The sequence below is a fragment of the Microcaecilia unicolor genome, chromosome 7 (assembly GCF_901765095.1).
Source record: "Microcaecilia unicolor chromosome 7, aMicUni1.1, whole genome shotgun sequence".
In the NCBI taxonomy this organism is placed as follows: domain Eukaryota; kingdom Metazoa; phylum Chordata; class Amphibia; order Gymnophiona; family Siphonopidae; genus Microcaecilia; species Microcaecilia unicolor.
Genome location: NC_044037.1, coordinates 175,171,803 through 175,193,716, shown reverse-complemented (window position 1 = coordinate 175,193,716; position 21,914 = coordinate 175,171,803). Strand labels below are relative to the sequence as shown.

At 45.3% G+C, this 21,914-nt stretch overlaps 1 protein-coding gene across 1 annotated transcript in view; it reads left to right on the top strand.

The window, feature by feature from the left end:
• NME9 (NME/NM23 family member 9) overlaps positions 1-21,914 on the top strand; it is a 330,355-nt gene that overhangs the window by 160,347 nt on the left and 148,094 nt on the right. Inside the window, exon 10 of the mRNA XM_030210834.1 lies at positions 11,246-11,442. Within this exon, the coding sequence (XP_030066694.1) occupies positions 11,246-11,442 (197 nt within the window). The remainder of the gene's footprint in view (positions 1-11,245; positions 11,443-21,914) is intronic.

Below are 21,914 nucleotides of genomic sequence, written 5' to 3'. Positions count from 1 at the left end.
GCGCGGGTGCGCGAGGACTAGCAAAGGACTTTGCTAGTGAAGATTCCGATTGGAGGGGCTGCCGTGGACGTCACCCATCAGTGAGAACAATCAGCCTGCTGTCCTCGGAGAATACCTTCTACAGGTATGTAGCATTCGCTTTCTCACCACCAACGTTCTAATGTGTTTGCCTGTGTCCGTGGCTCCTTCGGAGTTGCTGAGCTAAGCTCCGTAGCCAGGCTGACATCACTCACAGCTGATTCCCAGGCAGGGGGAGAAATATGGAAACACGCGGAGCAAGTGGCAGGGAGTGGAGCATCAAACAACGACCCTCCTCTCCCCTGCCCCCCCTGCAGCCACCCATGTCCTGCAACCCTCCTCTCCCCCTACCCCCCTGCAGCCACTCATGTCCAGCGACCCTACTCTCCCTCTGCCCCCCCTCCAGCCACCCATGTCCAATGAACCTGCTCTCTCACCTGCCCCTCCATCCACCCAGGTTGTGTAACCAATTTTTCGGGGTAGGGAGGAAAGATCCCCGGATCTGCCTGCCCGCTGCTGGTGCTCGTGCTGGCGCTGATGCTCCCCCGCTGCCGGATCGCTGTTCAAAATGGCCGCCGATACTTACAAGGGCGGCCTCCAAGACGTCAGCAGAAGTCTCGCGAGTCCGCTTTTGTGTTCAGTTGTAGAGTTTTGGTGATATTTATTCATATAGTTTTAGAAGAGGTAGGTTTAAAAGGAAGGTGACGATATCTTTGTGATTAGCTGTAGAATTTTTTGAAGAGGTAGGTTTTAATTTCTTTTCTGAATTGGAGGAGATTTGTGATGCTTCTTATGGTTTTTGATATTGAGTTCCACCATTTGGAACCCAGGTAGCTAAATCCTGCTGTGTAGAAAGTTTTTTAGATGATGTTTTTGCAGCTGATTAGATGTAGAAGTATGTAGTTTCTGTTTTCTGGGCTGGCATTTCTTGATAGTTCAATCATGTTAAGTATATATTCTGCTGCCATTCCGAATAGTACCTTGAAAATTAGGGTGCTCGCTTTAAAAAAATATTCTTGCTTTGACTGGTAGCCAGTGTAGTGTTTCAAGCAGTGGGGTTGCTCTTTCATATTTTGATTTCTTGAAAATCAGTCTTGATGCCATGTTTTGGACTGTTTGCAGCAATTTTAGTGTGTTTTCCTTGCACCCTACGCATGCTGCATTGCAGTAGTCTAGTTGTGATAGTATCATTGATTGGACTAGTATTCGGAATGATTGTGGTTCTTCTCAGTTTCTATAGTGTTCTGAAGCATTTTGATGTTACTACTGATATTTGATTGTCTGTTGGGCAGACTGGATGGACCGTGCAGGTCTTTTTCTGTCGTCACCTACTATGTACAGTGGTGGAAATAAGTATTTGATCCCTTGCTGATTTTGTAAGTTTGCCCACTGACAAAGACATGAGCAGCCCATAATTGAAGGGTAGGTTATTGGTAACAGTGAGAGATAGCACATCACAAATTAAATCCGGAAAATCACATTGTGGAAAGTATATGAATTTATTTGCATTCTGCAGAGGGAAATAAGTATTTGATCCCCCACCAACCAGTAAGAGATCTGGCCCCTACAGACCAGGTAGATGCTCCAAATCAACTCGTTACCTGCATGACAGACAGCTGTCGGCAATGGTCACCTGTATGAAAGACACCTGTCCACAGACTCAGTGAATCAGTCAGACTCTAACCTCTACAAAATGGCCAAGAGCAAGGAGCTGTCTAAGGATGTCAGGGACAAGATCATACACCTGCACAAGGCTGGAATGGGCTACAAAACCATCAGTAAGACGCTGGGCGAGAAGGAGACAACTGTTGGTGCCATAGTAAGAAAATGGAAGAAGTACAAAATGACTGTCAATCGACAAAGATCTGGGGCTCCACGCAAAATCTCACCTCGTGGGGTATCCTTGATCATGAGGAAGGTTAGAAATCAGCCTACAACTACAAGGGGGGAACTTGTCAATGATCTCAAGGCAGCTGGGACCACTGTCACCACGAAAACCATTGGTAACACATTACGACATAACGGATTGCAATCCTGCAGTGCCCGCAAGGTCCCCCTGCTCCGGAAGGCACATGTGACGGCCCGTCTGAAGTTTGCCAGTGAACACCTGGATGATGCCGAGAGTGATTGGGAGAAGGTGCTGTGGTCAGATGAGACAAAAATTGAGCTCTTTGGCATGAACTCAACTCGCCGTGTTTGGAGGAAGAGAAATGCTGCCTATGACCCAAAGAACACTGTCCCCACTGTCAAGCATGGAGGTGGAAATGTTATGTTTTGGGGGTGTTTCTCTGCTAAGGGCACAGGACTACTTCACCGCATCAATGGGAGAATGGATGGGGCCATGTACCGTACAATTCTGAGTGACAACCTCCTTCCCTCCGCCAGGGCCTTAAAAATGGGTCGTGGCTGGGTCTTCCAGCACGACAATGACCCAAAACATACAGCCAAGGCAACAAAGGAGTGGCTCAGGAAGAAGCACATTAGGGTCATGGAGTGGCCTAGCCAGTCACCAGACCTTAATCCCATTGAAAACTTATGGAGGGAGCTGAAGCTGCGAGTTGCCAAGCGACAGCCCAGAACTCTTAATGATTTAGAGATGATCTGCAAAGAGGAGTGGACCAAAATTCCTCCTGACATGTGTGCAAACCTCATCATCAACTACAGAAGACGTCTGACCGCTGTGCTTGCCAACAAGGGTTTTGCCACCAAGTATTAGGTCTTGTTTGCCAGAGGGATTAAATACTTATTTCCCTCTGCAGAATGCAAATAAATTCATATACTTTCCACAATGTGATTTTCCGGATTTAATTTGTGATGTGCTATCTCTCACTGTTACCAATAACCTACCCTTCAATTATGGGCTGCTCATGTCTTTGTCAGTGGGCAAACTTACAAAATCAGCAAGGGATCAAATACTTATTTCCACCACTGTATGTATATGTAGTGTTAGGTGTTTGTCGAGAATGATTCCTAGTATTTTAAGTTGTGTTTCGATGTGGTATGTTTGTTGGTTGATTGTGAACTTTTGGTAGGATGTGGGGTTGTGTGGGTGGATAGTACTAGAAATTTGGTTTTGTCTCTGTTCAGTCTGAGTTTGAAAGTTGTTGCCCATTCTTCCATGAGGTCCAATCCTTTTTTTTATTTTGTCCTGTATGTTTGTGATATTGTTTTGGAAAGGTATGAAGATGGTGACGTCATCTGCATATATAAATGGGTTGAAACCCATTAATTCCAGTTTTTTTCTGAGTGGCACCATCATTACATTGAACAGTATTGGTGATATTAGCGATTTCTGTGGTACCCCGCACTCAGAGATCCATGAGACTGATGTTTGTTTGGACATCTTTACAATGTAGGATCTGGTCTTTAGCAAGCCATTGAACCATGTTGCCAGTGCACTGCTGATTCCTATGTTGTTGAGCAGTGTCATTAGTGTGATGTGGTCTACTAGATCGAACGCACTTGACATGTGTAATTGTAGTAGCAATACGTTTTGTTCTTGGCATATTATGCTTCTGAATTTTGTTATCAGGGTGGTTATGACCATTTCAGTGCTGTGTTGTGGTCTGAAACCTGATTGGGATTTATGAAGATTTGAGAATTTTGTCAAGTATTCGTTAGTTGCTGTGTTACTAGACCTTCTATCGTTTTGGTCAGTAGTGGTATTGAGGCTACTGGTCTGTAATTTGTGATATTGCTGATCTTGCTGATAGTGTTTTGGGGGATAGGTGTGAGTACTATGTTGCCTTTGTCTGTTGGAAATTGACTTCTTTCAAACATATATGTGATGTGTTTGGTAAGGTACTCAATGAACCAGTTTGGTGGGTTTTTCATCATGTAGTTGGGGCATTTGTCAAGTAGGCAGTGTGCATGCGCGTATTTTGTCAACAGTGTCTTTACTGTGTCTAGTTTACAAGTAGGTAATATACTTACAAGTGTTCCTGAAGTGGAGAATAAATGGAGTGGGGATGAGATTGGCAGTTATGCATGGGTTTTATAAAATATGCACATATACCTCAATTTTTACTGTTATAAATGCACATAATTAAGCCTACATTGAAGCAGGTATAACTGCATGTACTTATAGGTGTGAACATAGTCCAGGGAATTGCTATTAGCTAGTTCAGTATTAGGTTCACATACTCTTAACTAATTATCCTTTACCATCCAGAAATAAAATCATGCCCTTAACATAATCGTCCAAATCTCTTTGAACATTTTTTATCTTGTTTTTTCTTGTCTTGCTATGAAATTGTTCCAATTGCTTTGAATCTCAGGCTGTGTTTCGGTGTGAACAAACACCTGCCTCAGGGGTCAATTACTAAATGCGTAGTGAAATCACATATGTAGTGGTACAATATAAAACATAGTGGTCCACTAGGAGAAATCAGGAGCCAGTGTCTTAAAAAGAGCAGAACAAATCCAAAGGGCCCGTTTACTAAGCCGCATTATTTATTTATTAGGATTTATTTACCGTCTTTTTGAAGAAATTCACTCAAGGCAGTGTACAGAAAGAATAGATCAAACATAAGCAATAGGCAATTACAGCAGTAAAAATATTCAAATAACAATAAAAAGTATGGCATAGTATACTATTTACAATGTCAACACAATACGTAATAGAACATTTTAATTGATATTGAAGGGTAAAGCAAAGATGGAACATATAGATAAGTAGGAGAGTAAGAAAAGTTAGAAAGTAAGGTGATTAATTTAAAGAAAGTTGCACATTACATGGTTTAGTATTATCTCAGCTAGGGTAGGAGTGGATAAACATGTCCCTTCTGCAGTATGTGCAGCTCGTGTCACTCCTTGTGTGTGTGAGTGAGACTAACAAGTTAGTTACTTCTTCCATTAAAGGCATTAAGCAGCTAATGCAGAATTGTCAGTGTGGTAGACAGCACAGTAGTGTAACGGCCTCTGACAGAAACGGTCCACCACTTTCAACCAAACTCTGCCCCTCTGACTTAAAAACCCTGGCCACCAATTCCCTATCCCCCCCCCCCCCCCCGGCCAATCCCTCTTCAGGGGCTGCCTTAGTGGTCCAGTGGAACCCAGGTGGCAGTTTGGTTCCTCAATCCTAAATGGCACAAATGGCCCCTAGCAGTTGTTTCTTGATACTACTGCTGTGAGACTACTGTTAGGGGCCATCAATCCTTTTCTGAGTCCCATGAGTGCTCCTTATCAGTGTCAGCCAAGAACTCCTCATGGGAGATCTGAGACCATACCATAACCCCGAGAGGGGTATTGAGGTGTTGGCTCTGGCTTCAACTCCAGCAAAGCTTCCTTTACTGATGTCAAGGGTGTGCTAATATGAGTGGCAGTTGAAGCCGAGGCTGGAAGCGGCATCGGCGTCTGAGAGCTCACTGCAGGCTGGTGGCCATGCGGGACTGAATCAAGATGCATGGCTGGTGCAAGTACCTCAGATGCCAATGCATTCTGCAACAACCTCGCCAAAAGCTCAGGGAGCAAGGCCGGGAGGCACTCATCGAGGGACGACATTGGGAAAGGATAGGGTGCCGGTGTAGAAGCAGGCTGCTGAATCTTTAGGGTCGAAGTGGGCGCCTGGTCCTGGCTGTGTGGCACCTCCTGTTTGCAGGGAAAGCAGTCCTCCTGGCACGGAAGCTTCTCGGGGACCGGGAAAACCCTCGGTGCCCCGGAGCTCCCAGCACCATTTGTCAAGGGGGATCGATGCCGATGCTTCTTCCAATGCTCCCCAGTGCCGAAGAGGATAACATAGAGTCCTCTTGTTGCCTCGGGGTCGGATCCAACGCAGATTGGTCCCGGGGGGCCTGCATAGTGGCTGATGTCGAGGCAGGTGGAGACCACTCGATGCACAGTCACTCCCAGTGTGCAAGGGTCTTGCACCCATATGGACCGATGCACCCGATGCCAGTGCAGCACCTGATGCTGATGTCTACGCCGAAGACACAGATGCTGACACCAACATCGAGGCTTTGGACCTAGCTCCAAATATTTTCTCTGTGAGCCTGTCTGGCCAACTGTGTTCCCTTCTTCATACAAAGACAAAGAATACAGTTTGCAGGAGTATGATCAGGCCCCAAACACTGCAGACATTAAGAATGTTTGTCTTTTCTAGAGATGGTCCTGTTGCACTGAGTGTAGCACTTGAAGCCACTGGGAACCTTCAATGACATGAATGGAAAAACAGCTGAGGCCAAACGACTGAATGGTGCTAAAAAGGGCAAAGCACCAGGAAAAGGAAGAGGGAAAAACGTGACCGAAAATTGGGCCTAAATGTGGCCTAGTGAGCATGGTAAAATAAAGAAAACTTTAAAAAGAGGCAAAAAATAATCTAAGAAAATACTGAGAAGGAATAACATGAAGAAAAACCCTGACAGAGGTACATATAAAAACATAAGGACGGTCAAAAGCTCACAAAAAATAACTTTTAGTAGGATGTGAGGTTGTGTGGGCTGGATAAGTACATAAGTACATAAGTAGTGCCATACTGGGAAAGACCAAAGGTCCATCTAGCCCAGCATCCTGTCACCGACAGTGGCCAATCCAGGTCAAGGGCACCTGGCACGCTCCCCAAACGTAAAAACATTCCAGACAAGTTATACCTAAAAATGAGGAATTTTTCCAGTCCATTTAATAGCGGTCTATGGACTTGTCCTTTAGGAATCTATCTAACCCCTTTTTAAACTCCGTCAAGCTAACCGCCCGTACCACGTTCTCCGGCAATGAATTCCAGAGTCTAATTACACGTTGGGTGAAGAAAAATTTTCTCCGATTCGTTTTAAATTTACCACACTGTAGTTTCAACTCATGCCCTCTAGTCCTAGTATTTTTGGATAGCGTGAACAGTCGCTTCACATCCACCCGATCCATTCCACTCATTATTTTATACACTTCTATCATATCTCCCCTCAGCCGTCTCTTCTCCAAGCTGAAAAGCCCTAGCCTTCTCAGCCTCTCTTCATAGGAAAGTCGTCCCATCCCCACTATCATTTTCGTCGCCCTTCGCTGTACCTTTTCCAATTCTACTATATCTTTTTTGAGATACGGAGACCAGTACTGAACACAATACTCCAGGTGCGGTCGCACCATGGAGCGATACAACGGCATTATAACATCCGCACACCTGGACTCCATACCCTTCTTAATAACACCCAACATTCTATTCGCTTTCCTAGCCGCAGCAGCACACTGAGCAGAAGGTTTCAGCGTATCATCGACGACGACACCCAGATCCCTTTCTTGATCCGTAACTCCTAACGCGGAACCTTGCAAGACGTAGCTATAATTCGGGTTCCTCTTACCCACATGCATCACTTTGCACTTGTCAACATTGAACTTCATCTGCCACTTGCACGCCCATTCTCCCAGTCTCGCAAGGTCCTCCTGTAATCGTTCACATTCCTCCTGCGACTTGACGACCCTGAATAATTTTGTGTCATCGGCGAATTTAATTACCTCACTAGTTATTCCCATCTCTAGGTCATTTATAAATACATTAAAAAGCAACGGACCCAGCACAGACCCCTGCGGGACCCCACTAACTACCCTCCTCCACTGAGAATACTGGCCACGCAATCCTACTCTCTGCTTCCTATCTTTCAACCAGTTCTTAATCCATAATAATACCCTACCTCCGATTCCATGACTCTGCAATTTCTTCAGGAGTCTTTCGTGCGGCACTTTGTCAAACGCCTTCTGAAAATCCAGATATACAATATCAACCGGCTCCCCGGTTGAAATTTGGTTTTGTCTCTGTTCAGTCTGAGTTTGAAAGTTGTTGCCCATTCTTCCACGACCTTTTACTTCGAGCGGACTAGCCCCCGCAGATAGTCCACCCAAGTTTTTGTTTCTTTTGATCCCAATAAGATGGGGGTCGCCATCGGGAAACCCACCATATCCAGGTGGCTAGCAGATGGCATTTCTTTCACTTATGCCCAGACTGGGCTAACCTTAGAGGGTTATGTCAGGGCTCACAATGTCAGAGCCATGGCTGCATTGGTAGCCCGCTTGAGGTCAGCCTCCATTGAAGAAATTTGCAAGGCTGTGACGTGGTCTTCACATCTCATTACTGCCTTGAGCAGGATACCTGATGCAGCAGTCAGTTTGGACAGACAGAGTTTGTTTGGGGTCTAGCGTCCAACTCCACCCTCCTAGGCCCATTTTGTTCTTTTCCAGGCTGCACTCTCACTCCGATTGTATAGAGTTTCAGGTTAATTACTTTTTTGCTCCCACTGTTGCGAGGTCCAATTGACCACTGGTTGTTGGTTTCAGTGAGTCTGGTAGCTAGGGATTCCCACATATGAGAATTATAGGCCTGCTTATCCTTGGAGAAAGCAAAGATACCTGTAGCAAGTATTCTCCGAGGATGGCAGGCCTTACATTCTCACATACCCTCCCACCTCCCCATGGTGTTGTCTCCTTTTTTGTTATGCTTTATATTGTACTGCTGGTCCCATGATCTCGCGGCAGGCAGGAAGTCACATGCACATGCGCAGTGGAACGTGTCTCATTCTGAAAGACTTGTTTTAAGCTTGTTACAAGCTCCGGACCAGCAACACGGACTTGCGTGACCCACATGTGAAAATATAAGGCTTACTGGCCTCTGAGAACACCTGCTACAGGTAAGTATCTTCGCTTTCTACAGGCTCCGATCTGGTTGCACATGACATTCAGACATGTAAGAGTCTTACATGTGTCAGAGTCGGAAATTAAACCTGAAGCCTGTATGTGAGTTCTGGCTTCCTTACTGCCCTCAAACCAAAGACCACCAATAATCTTTTTTTCTTTCTGCCTCCAATCATGCTGTTGTAAATATAGAGAAGAAAAGAAGCCTTTACCTTGCCCCCCCCCTCTTTCCTGGGGAGGGGGCATCTTGCAGAGAGCAGGGAGACACAGAGGACAAGCTGAGAGCCAGCAACAATGCTAGCACCTTTTGTTAGAATGCTTAAAGTGTTTAGAATGCTCCAGCACTGCTATAAAACAAAGAACTCAGGTGTCCATAAATGCTAGATGTGTGTTTATAAAGTTTCAACAGTTTGTAACTGTGAGAGAAGGGCAGACTTGTTACAGATCTCCCGATTGGCTGTCTGAGAGTACAGTACAAGGCTCCTGATTTGCTGGCTAAGGTACCCAAAGCAAGCTGGGAACTAGGGGAGGGACAGTGTGTGAGATAGCCAATAGGAGCCAGGATCTGCTAAGAGGCACGAATTTGGACCAGTGAGGTGGCAGGAGGCAGTCTGATCCTTAGATTGGCGCGAATTTTGAGCCAATCCAGGGGGCAGGAGGAGTGGAACAAAGAAAAAAAAGTTTTACAGTACAAAGGAGGCACAAAAAGGCAATCGAGGCTACAGACAAAGGAAGGTGGCTGAAAGCATGGCCTGAGAGAAGAAATCGGACTCAGGCAGAGAGGGGCATGCTCAGGCAGGCTGGATGAGGATAAGATCCAATCAAGACAAGAAGAGGCAGCTGCAGGCTGATAGAGGACCCACTGATGAGCTCCAGATGAAGAGAGAGCTGGTGAGTCCTGAAGGAAATACGGGCACTCAGGCAGAGAGAGCAGCAGAGGGGAAAGAGAAGGGGGTCTGGAGTGTGTTGGGAGCAGTGCAGAGCTGAAGAGAGAGAGAGCAGCTTGGTGAGATCCCTGAATCCCAGAAGTCCCCCCAGGGCACCCCTCTGTGTGAGTGTTTGCCTGTCCAGAGAGGAGAAAGCCAGCCATGTGACTGTCCTGTAAAGAAGAGGCATTTCCAGAGAGAGACACCCCCCCCCTTGTACTGAGTGCCCAGACAAGAAAAGAAACTGCGCTTTTTGAGTGCCTGCCTCAGGAGTGATCTAGCCCAGAAGCTTGCTGGTTTGAGCATCCACAAAGAGAGAGAGAAGAGGCATCCCCCTGCACTGAGTGGCCAGACTAAAAGTGAACACTGTGTTTTTTTTGTTTATGCCTGCCTCCGGGGATCCAGACAAAAGCCTGCCTTGGGGAACAGCTGCCATGCCTAAGCCTTGAGTCCTGTGAGTGCCTGCCTCTAGGGGAGTTAGTGTAGCCGTCCATCAGTGAGATTTGGGGTGGTATAACAGAACAAACAAAAGGGGTCATGTTTTGGGCGGGTTAGATAGGAGTTTCCCCTGCTTATCTGTTTTATTTGAAGTTAGTTAGCCCACCAGTTCCACAGAAAGTCAAGGTTTTCCTTTTTTGAGTTTTTCTGAGTCAGAATAGTATGTATCGGGAGTCCCTGGACCAGTGGATTGACCTCCCCAACCGAAGAGATGGGAAGTGAAGAAGACTAAGGTACCCAACGCAAGAAAGCAGCGATGCTAGCGAAGATTTGATATACCGGTAATATTATTGTGTGCACACAAATTGAAAACTATATATATCAGATCTGAGTACACTAATTAGTGCTGTGTACATGTGTGGGATGTTTTGGGTTACTGCAGATGTGGAGTTGGGGTCTTGATAGCTGTGATCCTTCATAACTGTGATTCTTGGTGACTGTAATTGTAGTTTTAAAAAATTTTATTGCCTTTATTTCCTTTGTAACTTATCTCAAAGCATTTAACATCTTGCACTGAGTTTATTTAATACCATCAACCTGTAAAAATTGGTACCAACATTTAAGAAACATAACCAACAAGTGTTTCTATTTACTTTACCCTCTATCCCTTTTACCCTTTAATAAAACCTTTAATATTTTTTTCTTGCTAAATCCCTTGGTTGTGAGGAGTTTATTTGGGAACCCTATTTAAAACTGTGACACTCATATATTTATTTCTTCCATTATTCAAATTTACCTGCTCCACGACTAGGGGGTTTACACTGTCTCACAGGACATCTTTACAGTTAGCCAATTTGTTTCTGTCAATCACTGTGATTGAATCAAATCAGAATAGATTTGATATATATTTCACATTTTCTGTTTAACTCCTTCAGTACAGGACAGTTGGAATAGTTCACATACTCTAACATTAAACTAATTAATAGTGATTCCCTGAATTATGTTCATTCCATCTTAAACTGAAGATTCACTCTTTGTATGTTCTGTCACCTCCTTGCTCCTCCAGCAAGCACAGAAATGACAGACAAAGCAGCAAGTATTTCCCAATTTAAGCAGGCATGCAGGTAGGTTGTATATTAATTTTCTGTTTTTCAGGAAATGTTAATTTTAAAGTGTATTTAAATTGCTAAATCTTTGTTGTATTCTGTACTTATTCAACAAATTATTATTTGTTTTTATGCATTTTATCTCAGTCTCCGAGCTCAGTATGGCACAGAAATTCTGTTTAATGCTGTGCATGGCAGTGATGACAGAGAACAGGCCAGTAGGGAGCTTGCATTTTTCTTCCCTAATTTCAAAAAAATCGAAAAGCCAACTGAGCCATCATGTAACAGAAATCCAGAAAGGACTCTGGCCCTAATTAGGCCTGAAATTCTAAAGGAAAAGAAAGGTATGTCATACATCCAAAAACAGCAAGGAATATAAACATGTCACAGAAATCTTTGTTGACTTTTTTGAGCAAGTCTGTAGCACCTGTGAACACAGATAATATTGTAGGTTCCGCTATAAGGCAACTACTTTCTCAAAGTGATATATATTTTTCATTTTTTAATGAGCAAAAGACTTTTCACCTTATTGATTTTGTGGTATAGCGTGCATATTTTGAGAATCAAAGGTCAGAATATACATTGTCTCAGGGCAGAGGAATGCCTTTTTGGTTGGAGAGGGCCAAGCAAACAAACAAAATTTCCCCCCCAGCTCCAACAGTACTCCCACCCTGATGTCTTACTTCACATTTACACATTGTCATTATTACTTACATACATTTTTATGTAAATCATATAGGGCTGGATTCAGTAAATGGCACCCATAGTTAGGTGCTGGAAAGATCCAAGCAAAACTAGTATTCTATAAAGGGCGCTCTGCACAGAGTGCCCTTTATAGTGTTAGGCTCTCAAGGCAGAAACTAGATTCGTGAGCCCTTGGACCACTGCCGTGGAGCGGCAGTGGCAGGCAAAACCACCCCCAAACCAGAGACAAGGCAGAACAGGACTGGAACCTCGGACTGGAGTTGCAGCTGAGGCAAACAAGCTGGAACAGGCAGAGCAGGAACAGCTAGACTTCACCTGCGCTTGACCGCCGTTCCCCAGGAGTTAAGCCCCTGGGTGCAGGCGGACGGCCAGACGTACAGGACAGGGCAGGAACTGGATACCAACAGGATACACACAGGGTCTAGAATACACAAGGGAGGCTAGGCAGAATACTAGACTAAGACTCTCAGACAAACAATACCACACTAGGTAGAAAGCAGACAGGCTCAAGAACAAGGACTGAAAGCTTAAGAAAGGAACACAGACAGGAAAGAGTCAGAACTGAAAGCTGCCAAGCAGCCACTAAGGAAGAAACACAGACAACCAAGAACTAGACAAGGAATATAGACCAGAAACAAGACTAGGAAATAAGCAATAAAACCAAAGCTAAACTACACACAGACTAACTAGAACCAGACAAGAAACTCAGACAAGAAATTGGACTAGGCAGAAGTGCACAGAGCACACCAACAAACCCAGAGACCGTAGGCGGTGCAATGGCAAACACAGAAGTTTCCAGGTGGTTAATAAAGCCCATCAGCAGCTGAAGTTCAAGCTGCAGGAATCACAAGGCAGCTACGGGTGCTATGCAGGCACAAACAAGAGAAGCAAGTCTGGCAGCCCGGAAGATCTGGACCGGGCGGGGGCTGAAGTCTGGAACGTGTGACAGTCCATAGCAGCCACCGGTTCTGGCCACCAGAGGGCGAGTTGAGCACAGACAAGGAAACAGTCACCATCGTGACATATAGAATATTAACTTAACGCAGATCTTGCACCTAACTTTGGAAGCGAGGACTTATGCCTTCCAAAACTTGGTGTAAATTCTCGTGCCCGACTGAAGGCAGTTTGGCACACAAATCTAAGTATTCTATAACCGTAACTAATTTCTGGGAATGCCCCTGACCCACCCATGCCTATCCCATGGCCATGCCCTTTTTAAGTAGCATGCTGTGAAATTTAAGCACATATGTTATAGAATAGCGCCTAGGGCAGATGCATGCCTAACTCCAAATTGTTGCCAATTAACTTCAATTACTGATCATTGATGGCTCATCAACTAATTAATTTGCATGCAGATCTGCGATTGGCACCCAAATGTATGCACCCAATTTTAGGCGACCTATATAGAATCCATAGTATAGTGGATAATTCTATAATAGTCTGCTATGTGACAGCTATTTTATGAAGGAAATGGGCAGTGGTGGGTTAAGTGACTTGCCCAGAATCACAAGGAGCTGCAGTGGGGGTCGAACCCGGTTCCTCTGGTTCTCAGGCCACTGCATTAACCTTTAGGCTACTCCTCCACTTTTAGTATAACTGGGTATATATATGCGTATGTGCTTAGGCACATGCACTTATGCCATTCATAGAGCTGGTGCAATTATGTGCATTTAAATTCCGGTGATACACATGCCCGTATTCTACCCAGACTCCACCTATGTGCTATGCACTATGCAAGATACACATTATTTACAAAATAGCATTTAGGCAGAATTTTACTATGTGCGCATATATTATTCTAATCATTTATATGCATAATCAGCACATAAATGTTCGTGCCTACTTTATAGAATTAGCCCATAGTGTTTAATTATTAAATCACATGAGATAGCCTCATATCAACCAGTACAGCTCTCAACAATGGGTGCAGAGTTAGAACTAAGATGTTTCACTTCACAGCTCAACATACAAAAAAATTCTATTCAGATTTTGGTGTCATTTTAGTGATAGAAACACAAACTTCCTCCTCTGTCAGATGCTTTGGGGATAATTTTATAAATGATTTTATGTACATATATGCCAGTATACATGTATAAAATGCCTCTTATATAATTAGCCCACACTTACAGGTATTTACTATGACAAGTAGGCATGCATTTATATGTGACTCATTTGTAGGCACTTTCAGGAGAGGAGTGTGAATGGAGCATGAGTGGAGTTACAAAGTCTGCACATCGGCTATAACATATACACCTGTGCACGTATCTCAGCTACATACATTTACATTAGTTCCTATTTACACCAGCTTTAATGATTTCAGCTACTTTTCTTCTGGTATTTTATAAGAATGCATAGGCAGCCTGTTATAAAAATGACCCTCCATGTGAGTGACAAAATTCCCTCAGAAAATTACCTTACCATTCTGGAGGAAGTGACGTCACAGGGAAGCATGGTCGCCTAGCTTCTTAGCTCCCTCACCCACCACTGAATTATCGGGAAAAAAAGCGATCTAACGAGAGAAAGGCATAGCAAAAGCTAGCGGATTCCTCCTCTAAACAGCTGACAACATGAGTAAAACCGTTTCTACGCGAAAAAAAGAAGCGGAAAAAGCGGAGAAAAGCATGGCGAGCAAGGCCGCAAAGCACAGCGAATCTCCTGAGCGCGCCTCCCCGTCGGACTCGGATTCAGCGCTATCCATGTCTGAAGCGCGAGCCCCTCCTCCAAAAAAAGGTATGACCGGCGAACTCCGCAAGTTTCTCTCCAATATTCAGATGGAGATTAAACAATCCAAAGATGAAATATTGGAGCGGATGGACACGCTCAGTGTCGACCTTAGGGAGCTGGGGGGCCGAATGGAGGAGGCAGAACTGAAAATAGATGAACACGCCGAAACTTTACATAAACATGCAACTCTGCTACAAGAGATGGAACATAAAAATGCGCATCTGGAGTACAAATTAGATGACATTGAGAATCGGGGACGGCGAAATAATCTTCGCTTCCGTGGCGTCCCTGAGGGCGGCGAAATTGAAAATGTAGCGGAGATAGTGCAAACTCTTTGTTCCACCTTGCTGGGCCCCGAGGACGGAGAATTCCGGTGTGAGTTGGACAGAGCACACAGAGCACTGGGGGCGCGAAAGGAGCAACAGTCACGTGATATCATCGTGAAGTTCCATAAATATGAGACCAAGGAAAGGGTTTTGGCATCGGCCAGAAAGAAAAAGACCTTGGAATATGGAGGAGCTCAGATCCAGGTTTATCAAGACCTGTCGCAATACACCCTCCAGTTAAGAAGGCAGATGAGACTAGCGCTGGAGATCCTGAACAAACATCAGACACAGTATAGATGGGGATTTCCTTTTTCTTTGAATTTTACATTGAAGGGCATTAAGCACCGGGTGCAAACCCTACAGGAGGCATGGGAGGCCTTGTACGCTGCTGACCTCGTGCCTGCAAAAGCCCCTCCTGGAGCGGTGGCGCCCGCCACAAGGGCGAAGCTTCAACGGTGGCAAAGAGTTCCAGAATCACCCAAGAGAAGCAAGCAGAACCGTTGAGCTGGACTGCGTAGGTTCGATGGGAAAGCAGAGACTGTGTTTTCAAAGATCTGGAGAGTGGAGGGCTGCCGTGAGCGCCGGTTCTGACCTGTAGACTGTGAGGCCTGTGATGGATCGGCCTCTAGCCATATCCTTAAGACTTATGTGAAGAAATGAATCGGTAATGATATGAATAGGATGTATATTGAAGTATAAGGGACCTGGATGGGGGTTCAAGGTGGGGGAGGAGGGGGAATCAGTGATTGTTTAGATCTGTCAAGAGTGGAGGGGGGGGGGGTTGGATTTGGGGCCGGGGACTGTGTGGGAGCTGGGTAACTTCCTCGATTCCCACTTGAGGGTCATAGGCCTCTCAGGTGGTGAGAATGACTGGGATGGGGGGAGGGGGGCTTTCAGGGGAAGGCGCGGGTGGGAGACGGGGATGCTGGAAGGGGAAGGGGAGGACAGGGCTGAGAACAAAGCTGATGTGGTACAGAGGGGTCATGGAAAGATGTTACAGGCTAACCCTGATTAATTAACCAGTGATGGGCACAGATTTAAAGATAATATCCTATAATGTAAAGGGGCTAAATATGCCACAGAAACGACAGAAGTTTTATAAAGAATTGAAACAGCTTAGGCCACATGTGGCTCTCCTGCAGGAAACACATCTGAGGGGTAGACATGAAAGACTTCTCTCCCATTCAGAGTATCCAGTGGTGTACCACGCCTCAGCAGCAGAATCTAAAAAGGGGGGAGTAGCGATATTAATCCATGGAGCAGTTGGGGCACAGGTGATTAAGGTAAAGAGGGATCCGGGGGGACGTTATATTTTTTTACATATTAGAATTGCCCAAGTGGACCTAACAATTGCATCTATATATGCACCAAATACTGGTCAGGCACACTTCCTTGAGAGAGTTAAAAATTCTTTGGCCACTTTTGCACGGGGCTCCCTTGTCATTGGTGGGGATTTCAATGCTGTGATGGACTCGAAACTAGATCGTACAGGAGTCCCTAGAGCTGAGGGACAGAAGGATTCAGCGGCATTGAGATCTCTAGCATTCTCACTAGGCACATTGGACTTGTGGAGGGTGAAACATCAGAGGGAGCGAGATTACACATTCTACTCACCAGTCCACAACTCCTATTCCCGTATCGATTATATTTTTCTAGATGCCACACTAGTGGAGTGGGGACCTGCAGCGGGGATAGGTAGCATGACCATTTCGGACCATGCCCTAGTGTGGGCAACTTTGCCAAACATCAGAGCAGAGCATAAGGATAAAAGATGGTCATTAAATGTAGGCCTATTGCAGGTAGGGGAAGTGGTGGAAGGCTATAAAAAAATGCTACAAGAATATCTTGAGTTCAATCTGGAATCAGGGCCCCCGCTTAGCACGGTGTGGGATGCTATGAAGGCTGTGTCTCGGGGTTACTTTCTGCAATTGGCCAGCAAACAATCCAAGACCCGTAAGGCACAGATAGCGCGTTGTACGGAGGGCATTCGCCGGTTAGAGGCTCAACATAAGGCTAGCGGGTCTGCACGAGTCTTGCGGGAGCTTACTGCACAGCGTGAGCTACTCGACTCTATCTATTCAGAACAACTTGGTTTGTTACAAGCAAAGATAAGAGTGAGCTCGTATGAATTTGCCAATAAGGCGGGGCGCCTCCTAGCCATCAGAATGCGTCGGCAAAAAGCTGAGCGGACTATTTTAAAGATACGTGAAGTAGGTGGGAGGGATTTAGATAAATCTGAACACATACGTAAGCGGTTTAGGGAATTCTACCAAGAACTGTATGCCCAAGAACTTAACCCCTCTCTGGACTTGGTAGACCAATATTTACAAGGCAGTGAGTTGTCCTCTTTGAGCCATCATCAGCAGGCTTTTTTAGATGAACCGGTAACCCCCAAGGAAATTCAGGAGGCCATTCGTAGCCTGCCATCGAGTAAATCACCTGGGTTGGACGGCCTGCCCAACGAATTTTATAAGAAATTCGTCCCAGAATTAGCTCCCCTTTTAGCAGATTTGTTTAATCAGGTGGGGAGAGGGGGGCCTCTGCCGATGTCTATGATGGAGGCATGGATAGCAGTATTACCTAAACCAGGAAAAGATAAGTGCGAATGTGGATCCTATCGACCTATATCGGTCTTAAATGCTGATGTAAAAATCCTGGCCAAGGTGCTGGCAAACCGGCTGGCCCCTATTCTCCCAGTGCTTATTCACCCTGACCAGACGGGCTTTGTCTCATACAGGAAAGCGATGGATAATATTAGGAGAGTGGTGGACATCATGTATCTAGCTAAGCGAAATCAGAAGCCGCTCTGTATTTTAAGCCTCGACGCGGAGAAAGCCTTTGACCGGGTTCACTGGCCCTTTCTGCATAAGGTATTGGAAACTATGGGGTTTGGAATGCAGTTTAGGAGGTGGATTCAGGCTTTTTATGAATCCCCAAGGGCCTGTGTCCGGGTCAATGGTGGAAATTCCGAGATGTTTACGTTGTACAGAGGCACCAGACAGGGGTGCCCTCTGTCACCCTTGTTGTTTGCTATGGTGATGGAGCCCTTTGCAGCTCGAGTGCGCTCAGATCCTAATATCTCCGGAGTCAGAATAGCAGATAGAACCCATAAAATAGCCTTATTCGCTGACGATGTATTGATGCTGATAACACGGCCTCTAACCACCTTTCCACATCTTGAGAGCATAATAGCGGAATACTCTGCCGTATCAGGGTTTAAAGTTAACATGGCCAAATCAGAGGCCCTGAATGTGACGCTTCCTGAGGATGTGGTGGAAACCCTAAAGATCTCCTCTCCATTCCGATGGGCTCATAAACAAATCAGGTATTTAGGAGTCAACTTGACTGGGGATTATTCGGAACTCTTTAATGCCAATTATAAGGGTTTGGGTAAAACTATTGCGGAGGACCTAGAGCGCTGGGGAGAACTGGGAATATCCTGGTTTGGGCGAATAGCTATTCTTAAAATGAACATACTACCCCGCTTACTCTATCTTTTCCAGGTGCTGCCTGTGATGATGCCCAGGCGATTTATAGCGTCCTTACAAGATAAATTGGTGCGGTTCGTCTGGGCCGGAAAGCACCCTAGGTTGGCGAGGTCTCTGTTATACAAGGAGCGGAAGAGGGTGGGGCTAGGGGTGCCCAATCTTGCTTGGTACTATAGAGCAGCACAAGGGAAAGCGGCACTCGAATGGCATCAGGATTATCCTGACCGTCAGTGGGTGCATATAGAACAACATTCCTTGGGCGAGAAGCCGCTGAGTGCAATTATGTGGTTACCAAAGTCTTTCAGAATTCTGGAGGAGCAAGCCTGCCCCTCTATAACTACAACACTTTATTACTGGGACAGCTTATTCCCTAAGAGACAGTGCATATTGACCCGAGACACTCCTATAGCCTTTAATCCTCTATTCCTACCAGGTACCACTAAGGGGATATTTACTAAATGGTATGAGACAGGGGTGAGAAATTGGGGTCAAATGTTTGACGGGGACTCATTGCTGTCTTTTCAGGCCTTGAAGGATAGATATCCAGGGGTAGAGGGAGGTGAATTTGCATATCGTCAATTAGCGCATTTTCTCCAGACTAAAGCGGTACGAGAAGTGATGAAGCGTCAAACGCTGGAGCTGGAGGAAGTGTGCGAGAAGTTTGCTACCTCTCGAGGCCTGATCAGTCACCTATACCTCATCATAAGTAAGCAAACAATTTGTAGTGAGGAGCACAGGAATAGATGGGAAAAGGAACTGGGTAAGTGCCTGGAAGAGCCTGAATGGGAGAGAATAGAAAGAAGCGTGGTGAGAGTGTCAACACATGTACCCCTGCAGGAGAACGCAGTGAAAGTATTATATAGGTGGTACCTTACACCTGCTCGTTTACAGAGGATATTTCCGTCTTCCTCGGGTATGTGCTGGCGGAGGTGTGGCCACAGGGGCACAATGGGGCATATATGGTGGGGTTGTATCAAAATCCGTGCATTTTGGAGAGCGGTCCACTTTAGGATGCAGAAATGGTTGGGAGGTACAATCCCATGGGCTCCTGAGGTGTTTCTGTTCTCTGCTCGGATTGCAGGCTTAACAGCATGTAAACAGATCCTGGCGAAACATGTAGTGGGAACGGCAAGGGTGGTCGTAGCCTCACACTGGCGAAGGGAGGGGGTTCCCCCAATAACAAAATGGCTTTGCAAACTGAGGTATGTAAGTGAAATGGAGAGATTGATGGCTGAGCGCAAAAATCAGATGGGAAAATGGAAATTGGTTTGGAACAATGTCCCCTCTGAAGACCTATCAGTCTAGCATGTTGATTATCCGAGTGTAATATGATTGTTAATGGTCAGCTGTGTCCTTTTGGAGGGAGGGTGGGTAGTGGGGGGGGGGGGGGGGGTTGTTAGATCAGGGGGGAAGGGAAGGGGAAAAAATGGAATAAACGACAAAATTTGAAGTTACGTGATGTTAATATCTGAATGATGAAACTGTTACTCATCACAGTGAAGAAACTATTACTAGATTCTTTGTACTTACAATAGAGAAGTACTTATTTGATGTTTGTGCAATGTATGTTATGTTATGTTATGTTATGTTTCATTGAACAATAAAGACTTCTTTCAAATAAAAAAAAAAAAGAAAATTACCTTACCATTCTCCGATGACAAGCAGGCCTATTTATTCTCACAAGTGGGTAACACTAGCCGCATTGCCCGGTCCAGGTCTTATGACAAGCATAAGAAGAGCTTTGTGGGGCGCGAGACTAGAGAATGACACAGTTACCGTGGATATACTGCGATAAACCATGTTAAATCCACAGTAACAGCAACACTGAAAAAACAATTGCGGGAAAGAAACTTTTTACCACCCCACAGGAATGGTAAAAAGCCTTGTTCCCGCAGTAAAAAAAAAAAAATCCTTTCCTCCTTGTGGGTGTCATCACTTACACTTTCCTGCAGTCAGCTGGCAGTGTCAGTGATTCACACAGGCCAGCTCCATGGCTTTCCTCCTGTCAAGTCCCGCCTTCTCTACTGCAACTTCCTGCTTAGTGTCAAACAGGAAGTTGCAGTAGAGAGAGCAGGACTTGACAGGAGGAAGGCCACAGAGCTGGCCTTGGTGAGTTGCTGCTGGCTGGCTGGAAAGGCAGTGTGCTTACTTACTTTACCGACGCTGCCAGCGGCCCAAAAATTGAAGAAGGACAGCGGTGCAGGGAGCCAGAAGGGAGTGAGTAGTAAAGAGCTGACCGAGGATGTTAGATTGAGAACCGGAGACGGCATGATGGCTGAAGCCCATGAGGTTAGTAGTCTCCCTTCCCTCTTCTTCGCGCAGCCATCATCCCCATTCACCCAAACAAAGCAAGCAAACCTATGAGCTGCTCGGTCTACATTGTTGTTCTTTATTGTTGGTAGCATTTTTATTTGATCTCACTTATATTTTCAAGCATGCCGGTTTGTGTAGCATACGGATGTACAAAGAGGAAGAACTGGTTTTCATCCGTTAGAGTAGTAATTACTTCTAAATTGTAACTCATTGTTTCATTTGGAGGGGCTGGTTATAGGACTCCCTGTATTCGTGCAGAAATGTTTTCACCTAGTAAAGGGCCACCAAAACACAATCAAACTTACTATTTATAAGTGCAATTTAAAAAACATTTAATTAAATTGAGACCTGTGAGCTTTTAACATCTTTTTTTTTTCCTGTGCTTACATCGAAAGAAGAAGATGGCATGTAGGAACTTACTCCTTTTGTTTTATGGAATGCAGTGAGATATTTAATAAAGAGGGAAAGGCTTCCATAGCGTCCCACAGATCAATCCAGAGACTTGTGGGTTGTGTCCCTCTACCAGCAGGTGGAGATAGAAACATAGAAACATGACGGCAGATAAAGGCCATATGACCAATCCAGTCTGCCCATCCTCTGTAACCCCTAATTTTTCCTGTTCCTAAGTGATCCCACATGCCTATCCCATGTCTTTTTAAATTCTGGAACAGTCCTCAACTCCACCACCTCCACCGGGAGGCCATTCCACGCCTCACCACCCTTTCTGTGAAATAATACTTCCTTAGGTTATTCCTAAACCTATTCAGTCTTAACTTTGTCGTATGCCTCCTCTTTCCAGGGCTCTCCTTTATTTGAAAAAGGCTCTCTTCCTGTACATAAATGCCCTTCAGATATTTAAATGTTTCTATCATGTCTCCTCTCTCCTTCCTCTCTTCCAGCGTATACATGTTGAGGTTCATAAGCCTGTCCCTATAATTTTTGCATTCAAGACCGTTTACTAATTTCATAGCCGCCCTCTGGTCCAACTCCATCCTGTTTATATCTTTCCATAGGTGCGGTCTCCAGAATTGCATGCAGTACTCCAAATGAAGCCTCACTAGAGACTTATACAACGGCACTATCACCTCCCTGCTGGTCATGCCTCTCTTTATGCACCCAATCATCCTTCTGACTTTGGCCGTCGCTTTTTCTACCTGTTTGAAAGCTTTAAGGTCGTCAGACACAATCACCTCCAAGTCCTGCTCTTCCTTCGCACACTGAAGAACTACACCCCCTATACTGTACCGTTCCCTCTGATTT